At 49.6% G+C, this 9,892-nt stretch overlaps 1 protein-coding gene across 1 annotated transcript; it reads left to right on the top strand.

Moving 5' to 3' along the window:
- The first annotated feature begins 6,116 nt into the window (after positions 1 to 6,116).
- Positions 6,117 to 8,528, top strand: CIMAP3 (ciliary microtubule associated protein 3). The gene is made up of 6 exons (XM_010196799.2): positions 6,117 to 6,141; positions 6,472 to 6,614; positions 6,950 to 7,048; positions 7,516 to 7,649; positions 7,954 to 8,080; positions 8,442 to 8,528. Exons 1-6 carry the CDS (start codon positions 6,117 to 6,119, stop codon positions 8,508 to 8,510), a joined length of 597 nt encoding a protein of 198 aa, XP_010195101.1. The 3' UTR covers positions 8,511 to 8,528.
- The last annotated feature ends 1,364 nt before the right edge of the window (positions 8,529 to 9,892 follow it).

The raw sequence follows: 9,892 nt of genomic DNA, 5'->3' as shown, positions 1-9,892 counted from the left end.
CAACCCAAGAGAGGCTCCTGCATACCTGTCTCCTCTGGCTCATTGTTAAAGGTTCAGCATCACATGAAGAATTCGGGCTGTGTTTCTTGCTGGTATCTGGTCCCACTTGGCCAGGCCAGGGCAGAGGTGGGAGCACTCGTGGTGCACTGGGAGAGGGCCCACAGACCCAAACCTCCAGCTAATGGTGGCAAAAGCTGCTGCTCCCCTCCCTAGAGGGACAGCTCTCTCCCCAGAGTCCACACACTCTTGCAGCCAAAAGAAAGAAGCCCCAGTGCAGGCAGCTACTTTCCCTTCAGCCTATTCACACCTACCCACTGATGAGCTCAGGGAAAAGGAGCTGAAGCTGGGATCCAAGAAACCAGCCCTCCCAGACTGCTGGGGAAAGCTTGAATCTGAAGGCAAGCAGCGTGGCTCCAGCTGTTTCTGCTGTAAACCCTGCATTGCTAGCCAGGGACTGGGGAAGTGAGCAGTACAGGTGTTCTCTGGGAAACACACACCCTGGGCACGCCAGGAATTTGGAAACCCAACAGCAGCTCCATGAGCTGCAGCCATGCAGGTGGGTGAGCTCTGCTGGGGCTGGAGACTGTCCAGAGAGCCCCTCCTTCAGCTCCTTGTTTTTACTGTGAAGAATCCAAACCCTAAGCCAGCTTCAGTAACGTTTCTCCTCTGCTGAAACTTTTGCCATTTACAGGGACCAGAGGCATGGGGGGAGTGGATCCTTCTCTTTGGTGCTCTTACAGTGACCTGCAGCACACCAGGTCCTGGGCTGGACTGTGGTCCTGCAGCACTGGAACAACAAACAGCAGGAGAACCAAGTTCATCATGGGAACTCCCAGATCACTAGAGACACTTAGTGGTGGAAAGTGTCCTAATCCATCTGCCTCTATTCTCCACAGCAGCAGCATCTTCTTCAGGGGCAGCATAGCATCCCCAGATATTCTACACCTAGATTAAATGGAGGATTTTCAGCTCCCTTGCTCCTCCTTTCCCTGAACTCACACTGTGGTAGCTTCTCAATAAAGCTGGAAGAGCTCTAGTCACTCAGCTGAGGAAGGAACAGCCACCACCAACAATCTCCAGACCCACAATGCTGTCACTAGGTTGGATTGCTTTACAGGCTTGTGTTTCTCACACAGAATTTTGGTGTCTCATCCAGAGGTGCTGGTACCAGCTCTCAGGGCAAGATGCCATTATCCATCCCCATCAGTCTGGCTTTTCCCTTGCCCAGGGTCATCGCTCAGAAAGGGCTGCAGGGACCAGAGAACCACCTCTGTGCTGTGCAAACATGCCCTCCAAAGGGGGCCTGGCCTTTTTTGGTTACAATCCAGCACTTCTCACTAAAGCCAGCTTGAGACAATTGTGTGAAGAGCACTGGGGTAACAGCAGAATGGCATGAGCACAGCAGAGCTGAAAAGAGCCTGCAGGCACTAAATATCAGCTTGAGATGTACTAGCAAAGCCACGTAGAAAGGGCACAGTGCTTAACTCCAGCTCCTGATGCTTATTCATTGTTTGTACAAGCACCTAGTTCCCTCCCAGATGTTTGCAAAAGCTTGGGAAGTTGGCACAGTAGCAAGGAGCTGGCCTTTAATTAACCAGATATCAAAGGGATGTCAGCAGCCTGTGTGCTGCACTGCTGCCCCTGCCCAGGGCTTCCAGCTCTTCCCTGGGCACTCTCCATGCTGCTCTTCTTTCAAGCCACATGGCAAAAAGGACTTTTCTGGGGCTGCTTATATCTCCCCTGATCCCCTTTCAACATGCAGCATTGAGTAAGCTCAACAGATGCATTTCCCACCACCCCCCTAAACTGTAGCCACAACATCACAGTCCCCAAGGACACCAGCACACCCAATGGCAGTCAGGTGAGAAACCACCAGCACAGAAAAGCAGCATCAGGGACAACACAACCACCACCTCAGCCACACTGCAAAAGCCATCCCCAATGTCTGCCTTCAGCCCCTGCTAATGCTGCACAACCCCAACACCTCCCCAGCTTCCCCAGGGCTCTGCCTGGGTGTCACCCTGCCTCATGGGCTTGTGCTCTTGGGTTTCAGAGCCAGCCCAGAACCTCTGTGGCTGGAAAAGCATTCATCCACTGAGATCTTCATTTCTTTGCCCTGCTCACTTCGTTTTAGGCTATATAGAGCTTGGGTGGAAATGCTTTACTATAACTCTCACATCCAGCCACGAGGAGCATATTTTCCCTGAGCAAATATGGGTTCTCCTGCAAACTCTGAGGATTTCACTGGGCTGGACTGGGAGCTGGGGAGAGAGAAGCTGCCTGTGAGCTGGTTTAAATAGTGAGCACAAGGAAGGGAAAGAAAAATACACCCAGCCTGGAGCACAGAGCGTGGGTTTCACCAAAGCATGACTGGTGTTCTGGGGATGCAGTACCAAGGACCACAGGAATAACCCATCTTCAGAGAGTTTGTCTGTGTAATTCCCACACCTGGAGCAGATCAACTCAGCCTGGAAAGTCCCTTTAACCACATGCAAGTTCCCAGTTAATTCTCCTGAACCCTTTCTTCTACCTGGCACACACAGATCCAGACCTGGGGGCACTTGTAGCAAGTAAGTCCATACCTGTTTCAGGTGAAGATCTCAATGAGGCCTGGGAGCTGGTGTGACCTCAGCATGCTTTGCACATCCCTGTGTCAAGGGAGTGATGGAGAGGAGGACTGGACAGGATTTACTCCTGTTTTGCCTCTAAGGAGCCAACACAGGTGGCAGGAGTGGTAGGACAGAAGAGTTTTTCCATCTGGCTGAAACATGCCCACACAAAGAAGCACAAGCTGAGGAGCTTCACCTGTGACCCCAGACTCCAGTGAGAGGATTTCAGGCTCACTCCTGGTATGGTAAATGCAGCTGCTCACAAAAGGCTCTGGAAAGTAGAATGTATCCCACAGCCATCCTCAGATCCTCCACACAAACCAATGACTTCTTTTCCAGATATATTGCGAGGAGCAAGTTCCAAGAGCTCAGCTCCTCACAGAAAACAGGGCCAGGAGAAATGACAGATGCATTTATAGTTAGGGCCACATCTTGAAAAGGGAGCATGGCCACAGCCAAGAGCAGCACAACAGTGTAACTGCTTCCAGGGAGCACCTCAGTGACAGCACTCAGGGTGCCCCTGTGCAGGCTGGCACCATCCCCATCCTTCTTCTTGAACCACACTGGAGACAGGCTGTCCCCCAGAGCTGATCTCAAATTTGATCTTGACCTCCAGTTGGTTGAAGCTCATTAGTTTCATCTTTGAAGAACTCAGTTTTCTCCTTTAGAAATCCCTCAGTCTCCTCCAGGGTGGGAATGAAGTGTTGGGAGAAGGCAGAAGTCAGGCAGCCCGAGGGGAGCCTCACAGACAGGGATGTGGAGTTTTTTGTCTTCCCCTTTTGCACTGGACAGGGGGAGTGGGATGCCTTCAGAGTGTCTGGTGCTGCCTGCCAAGGGGATGGCCAGATCCTTCATGCCCTGGCAAAAGGGATGGAGGCAGAGCACAGACAAAGCTCTTTAGCAGGGAAGAGCTGGTCAAGAAGGCTGGCAGCTCCTGGCAGCTCACAGAGAGCATTTGTTGACTCACATCCTCTACCCACACGAAGCCCTGGGCGTCGGTAAGAGCTCAGCTGGGGAAGTCTTGGTTCATCTGTAAGAGAACACCACTATGGCTATTTCCAAATTAACAAACAAGAACATCTCAGCCTTTGAATAGAATGGACTGTACATTAGATAGAAAACATCAAAACTACTCAGTGGCTCTTGTTTTTAAAGTCTGTTTCTCAAAAAACACATGCTAACATCTTTCCTGTGCAGGATGCCAAGAGGCTGCAGAGAGACAGATCCCCCCAGAAGCAGACTTCTCTGGGGAGTTGATAAAGGTACAAATCCACAATGAAACATTTCATCCCTCTTTATGTACACCAGAGGGCAGGGATGTGCTGCTAGATGGCAGAGAGGATGAGTTGTGGCTTACAACCAGGAGTTAACTTAGGTCCAAGAGGGTGCTGATGTCTCCACACTGCAAATGTCAGTACAACCATGACCTGATGCAGCCCTACCGTGTCTGGAGGACAGCTGATGAGTTTGAGAACAGGTAACAGGGCAGCTATGGGAGTGCCTGCTGCTAAACTGCCTGGGGCTCTGGTGAGCAGCAATCCCACTGCCATGGTTACAATGGTTATGGGTGCCCCAACAAGGGAGTGTAAAGCTCCTTCAGGCAGTTCTGCCTGAGCTCAGCCACACCTCCATCCCAGACAGACTGTCTGGGGTGAAAAGCACAACCAGAGGGCAGGAAGGTTCCATGGTGAAGCTGCTGCCTTGGGACTAAGATCTGAGCAGTCTCCTGCTCAGCTGCAAACTTCTTGTGCAACCTTGGGGTAGTTGCAGGAGTGCTCTGGTCCTCAGTTTCCCATCTAAGGGGAGGCAATAGTGATGCTCCCCGTTGCAGAGTGCTGCTGAGGGAAATGTGTAACATGAAGGCACTCTACATCACCAACAGACTGGGCTCATGCCCATTACAGAGGGCAGTGCCTCATCAATCCAGGGCATCAACAGTGCTGTCATCACAGATAAGCTACTGCAAGCAAGCAGAGACCTGTGGTGAAGCACACTGCAAGGTTACAGCCCTTCTCAAGCTTCACTTTGCATTGATTTTATTGTAGTTTTCCAAATCCCTAAGAGTGCTCAGTTACTGTGTGAAATCAGCAGACGTGCAGTTTGAGCACATGGAGAAAAAGTCATCTGCACAAGGTCAGCCAAGGAGCAGGAGCTGGGATCTCAGCCCGGTTACCACGCTCCTCTCGGGACTGACACAACAAACCGACACCTGGAACATCCCCAGAGCTGGAAATTGCTGTCGGGGGCTGAGCTGACCACCATGGTCATGCTCTGGGGTGGCTGTTGGGGTGCCAAACTGACAACCCTGGCATCATGCTCTGGGGTGGCTGTTGGGTGAGCTGATACCACAGCTCTGGGGTCATGACCTGGCAGCCTCTGACCTTTGAGGTTTGATCCAGCTTTGACCTTAAACACGTCACTGACTTTTGCCCTTTGACCCATTTTTGACCTTTGCATTTTACCTGCATTTGCCCTTTACCCACTGTTGATCTTGGACCTGTCTTTGACCTTTGATCCTCCATTGAGTTTTGACTCTGAACCCCAACAAGCCACCTTGGACCATGACCCTGGGGCGCTTGGCTTGGCAACCCACTAGCTACCCCAGACCATGACCTCAGATGGTCAGCTCAGCACCTCGATGGCCAGCCTGGACCATGACCCTGATGTAATGACATTGCCTCACCCCATGCCTGACCTGACCACCCTGGTGTCGTGGTCCAAGGCAGCTGACAGTGTGCCAAGTCGATCACCCCAGGGTCATGGTCCTGCCTTGGCACCCCTGAAGAGGAGACTGAGGGGAGATCTCATTAGTAGTTACAAATATCTACATGGTGAGTGTCAGGAGGCTGGGGCAGCAATTCTTTCTGTTGTATCCAGTGACAGGACAAGGGGTGATGGGATGAAGCTGGAACACAAACAGTTCCACTGAAACATAAGGCTAAACTCTTTCAGTGTTTCAGTGAGGGAGCCCTGGCCCAGGCTGCCCAGGGACGGTGTGGAGGCTCCTTCTTGGGAGGTCTTCAAACCCACCTGGACATGTTCCTGTGTGACCTTATCTAGGTGGGAGCTGCTTTGGCAGGGAGGTTGGACTAGATGATCTCTAAAGGTCCCTTCCGACCCCCCCCCCCCCCGCCACTCTATGATTCTATGAATGGCATTTTCCAGGGGCTTCTCACTGCCCCAACTTGACAGCCAGGCACACACAAAAAGACAGAGAGCAGACAAGTACCACAAGAGAGATCACAGAGAACGGTTCTGAGAGCACAGCTGATGGATTGCTTCCCCTGAGACCTCTACCCTACTGACTTACAGTGTGTAAACAGCAGCTTACCGGGATGGGAGACATCACAGCATAATCCATAGGGACATTATTAATCCTCCTCTTTTCCCTCCATCCCTCTGGCACTGCTATTGCCAGCGTTCACGCCCTGCTCCGTAACTATAGCAACCGGAGTACACAGCTACCCTGGCTGTCCCGGCGGCCGGAGCACACACACACCCGGCAGCATGGCAATGGAGTGTGAGCCCAGAGGTGAGCTGTAGGAGGTGCATGCACAGGGAGGGGGAGCTGTGGGCATCAGGGCTTTACTTCTTGCTATATCGGGCTTTGCCAGCAACCTTCTGCACAAATGGGCTTCTAGGATAGTCTTTGGTCTGGCTGGGGAAAAAGAAGCCTTTGTGGCAGGGGGAAACTGGCTTCCAAAGGGCAGAGCCCTCGCGAAAATTCAGGGTCAGGGGAAATACCCATCCAGGAGATAAAGGGATGGCTGGCCTCAGGGAAAGAGCAACAGACACTTCAGAAGGAAGAAAAGCAGCAACTGGTCATCCCCACTGGTGGCATTTACCTGTCCTGGTCTCCCAGGTGTGCAGAAGAGGATCTCATTTGGGTCTTGTCAAGAGAGGAAAATCTTCCCTCTCCACTATGCCCCACACAGGCTGGGTATCCAGCAAATGGCCATCAGGGGAGACCCTCTGCTTGGTCCAGGCTGTTACCTGAGCCAAGAGGTAAGTTGTTTAGTTTTCATGCTCAGAGCTTTTCCTTCACCAAAGACACACAGCACAGGAGCAGACACAGGAGCAGTAGGACTACCCCCAGCCACACACTGTCTCCCACACCTGCCCTGCAAACCCATTGTACAAGGTCTCCACATTTAACTTGAAAAACAAATTCCCCTCCTTTTCCAAATGTACCATTCCTCAAAGCTCCAGCTGCCCTAGCACTCTACATCAGTGAGAAATCAAAGGAATTAATAGGTATATTACCTGCTGCTCATGCCCTTCCCCTGGTTCAAATGGTGTCTTAAAAATATCAGTAAGATACTTCTGCTTTTGAATCGCAGAGAAGCAGCTTCACACACTCTTTGGAAAACAAACCTTTGAGCAAGAAAGGCTACGTGATAGGAGCGAGAACAGCCCAGCGCTTCCCAGCAGAGCCACAGGTAAGAAAGAGCTGCAGCTTTGCAAGAATTCATAGGCTCTTCCCACCACAGACCACCAGTTTTAATCACACTTGTTGGGGCTGCCTCCAACTTTATATATAAAGTAACTATAGATCTCCTTAGACTTAGCCTGGTGTGAGGTGTTGAAGGTAGAGACCAATGATTGATCACATGTGTAAATGTAGACCCTGAGGCAAAATCAGGGAGGGGGCTCAGCTATACCACCTGAACAAACAAGCTGTGTTTTCCAGACCAACTTCTCTAGAATAACATATTAGGAGAGAAATCACATGGCACACTAGCTAAGGAGTAGGGAGTGTATAATTAACTTGATCTCATTTTTTACACTGAGTAGTCAAAGCATGCATTGAACAGCAGGTCTGCAATGGCCAGCCAGCTGCTGATCAGAGCATGTAGGAATGGTTTGCAGACCTAAATCTTTCATATAGAATTCTTCTCTCTGGCAGACCGTGACTCCCAGCCCAGCAACGTACCAGTCATTCTGGAAGGAAGAGAGAAAACACCAGCCTGCCTACGCTCCTTTTTCTGTCAAGACACCACGATTTCCAGATAAGCCTTCAGATAAAGAATTTTTCCCTGGGTAATGTAACTGATTTTCTTATACTTCTAACAATAAGCAGGGGCACTGGCAGGGAGAAATACCAAGACTCTAACAATAAGCAGGGGCACTGGCAGGGAGAAATACCAAGACACAAATGGGAGACAGGTAACTGAGTTCCCAGTAATGCTTTTTTATCTTTAAAAAGCTTTCCTGCTTTAGTCTTTAACTTAGCATGATGACTAGAATACTACAACATGCATTTCTCTTGTGGATCAAGGTAGGGCTGTAAAAAACATCATACACTAGCTCCAGAAATAAAGTATTTCGTGCCTGTTTTCTTTAGACCTGGAACTTATAAAACAGACAAGCAATTAAACAAAAAAATCACTTGGCCTATGAAGTTTGGGTCTCCAGACTGGTCTTTAGTGCCGATGCCAGCAAAGAGGATGCTAAAAACAGAGGTACAGAAGGTAAGGGCAAGGATAAGGGATGTCATTCCTGGCTCAATGTTTCTGATAAAGGAAATCATATGATTACTTCAGTGCATTTGCACCATGTTTTATCATCTTTTCCTCATTGGGTATGTGGTAAATGTATCAGAAAATACTGGTTTGCAAAAAAGTTTTAATCCTTAAAAAAAACCTTCTATTAAGTAACTTGCTCTGGAAGTTTCCACCTACAAAGTGAGAGAACCAGAGCATAGAACCCATGTAGCTCTGCTGAAAAGCAAACCTTTCTGATTTAAAACATAGGTTAAGGTTCTTGATGCTACCTGACATCTTCCTGCCCTTTTCTGAAGCAACTATCTAACAGATACTTATTGTTTTTTAGATGACCATAGACAAAGAATTCAGGAAACATCAGAACCGATTGGCCTACTTGAGTTTATACTACAGCTGAGGAGCTGGGGCTGCCGCCACGTGCCCTCCCCTTCCAGCTGGGCAGCTCAGGCCTCATCCCTGTTTTCCACCCACTTGTATAGACATTCATCTGCACTTCCCTGCCTCTTCAAATAAAGCTGTTTCAAAAAGGAGGGATTTCTTGCTGCTAGTTGTGCTTACCTGGTCCAGTGGCAGGTGTCTAGTGTCTCTGAGGGTGTTTGGGTCCCTCCCTCAGCCCAGGCAGGGCTGGCAGCCATTTTCTCTGGGTCGCCATGGAAACACCTCACCCTCCATGACATGGCTTCCCTCACCACGGGGGGGATTTTCCCCCTAAAATCCAGCCCTCCTATCTCCTGAGAGCAGCCAAATGACACAGCAAGCGGGTGGCTCTGCTGCTGCCCCATCTCTTCATCACTGGGACTAAATGCCACCATCTTCTCCTCAGCCATCAACCTGCCTTCCTCGGCCTCCTCACCTCCAAGCTGCTCCAGGCCCAGGGGTCCACTCACAGCCCAACAAGAGCTGGGAAACATGGGGATGTACAAGGAACACCACCAGCACTGCGCTGCCCTCAGGTATGTTCAGAGAGAGTATGAAGTCCTTGAGCACTGCCAGCAGCTATGTTAAAGTAGAAGACTGTGCTGGGACAGGTTAGAGCAGATGGCCTGTAAGATGCACGTTGGCATTACTTTTTCCCTAGTGACATGAAGATATTCTCAAGCAAGGAGCAAGCAACATGCTGCTAATTAAGAATCTGGCCACGAAAACAAATTTAGTCTGAAACAGAAAGGTGCTGGTATTCTTCATCAGCTGTTTCTGTAATGTGTAACTCAGACCCTTAGGGATTTCTATAAACCTTCACACACAGACTTCATCTGTCTGATCACAAGCTCGATTCAATCTCAGGGGAAAACTAGGCAGGCAACATTCATCCTCTGTATAACTACGAGTCACAATGCAGGCTTTGAAATTTCCTAGGTCTGTTTAGCTGTTTCTATAGCACATTTCACCTGTAGCCCAATTTCAGCTATAAAACTAAAACACATTCTTCCACTTTCCCACTTTCGGTCTTTGAGTGCTCTCACAGAGGCATAACAACAGCTGCTCATGACCTGTCTCTTCTATGCAGGTTGGCCCCTTCCCTCCCAATCACAAGAGACTGCTGTGTAGTTGCAGTTGTCAGGAAAAGGATGTACTTGCTGATGCACAGTTGCCCCTTTTGGTACAATCTTTTGAAGGAGGGGGTATGACTCATAGGAAATGTTACTATCCTAAACCAGTTTATGGTTGTTAAGGCTTTGTATTCATGGCTGATACTGCATGCTTCGCCTCCATCTACCTTGGTTTTCTAATCAGGAGAAAAATACATGTGTAAGAGAAGATGTAAAAGAAAGTATGCAG

This window comes from Colius striatus, chromosome 22 (assembly GCF_028858725.1).
Source record: "Colius striatus isolate bColStr4 chromosome 22, bColStr4.1.hap1, whole genome shotgun sequence".
In the NCBI taxonomy this organism is placed as follows: domain Eukaryota; kingdom Metazoa; phylum Chordata; class Aves; order Coliiformes; family Coliidae; genus Colius; species Colius striatus.
Note: the sequence above shows the minus strand (reverse complement) of the source record. Positions and strands in the feature narration are given on the sequence as shown.

Excerpts from the sequence above, each read along its gene's own strand:
- CIMAP3 (XM_010196799.2), top strand. The coding sequence starts at position 6,117 with ATGGCAATGGAGTGTGAGCCCAGAG. Across the intron at positions 6,142-6,471 it reads AATGGAGTGTGAGCCCAGAG|GTGTGCAGAAGAGGATCTCA; the intron begins GTGAGCTGTAGG and ends CTGGTCTCCCAG. Across the intron at positions 7,049-7,515 it reads GCTTCCCAGCAGAGCCACAG|ACCGTGACTCCCAGCCCAGC; the intron begins GTAAGAAAGAGC and ends TCTCTCTGGCAG.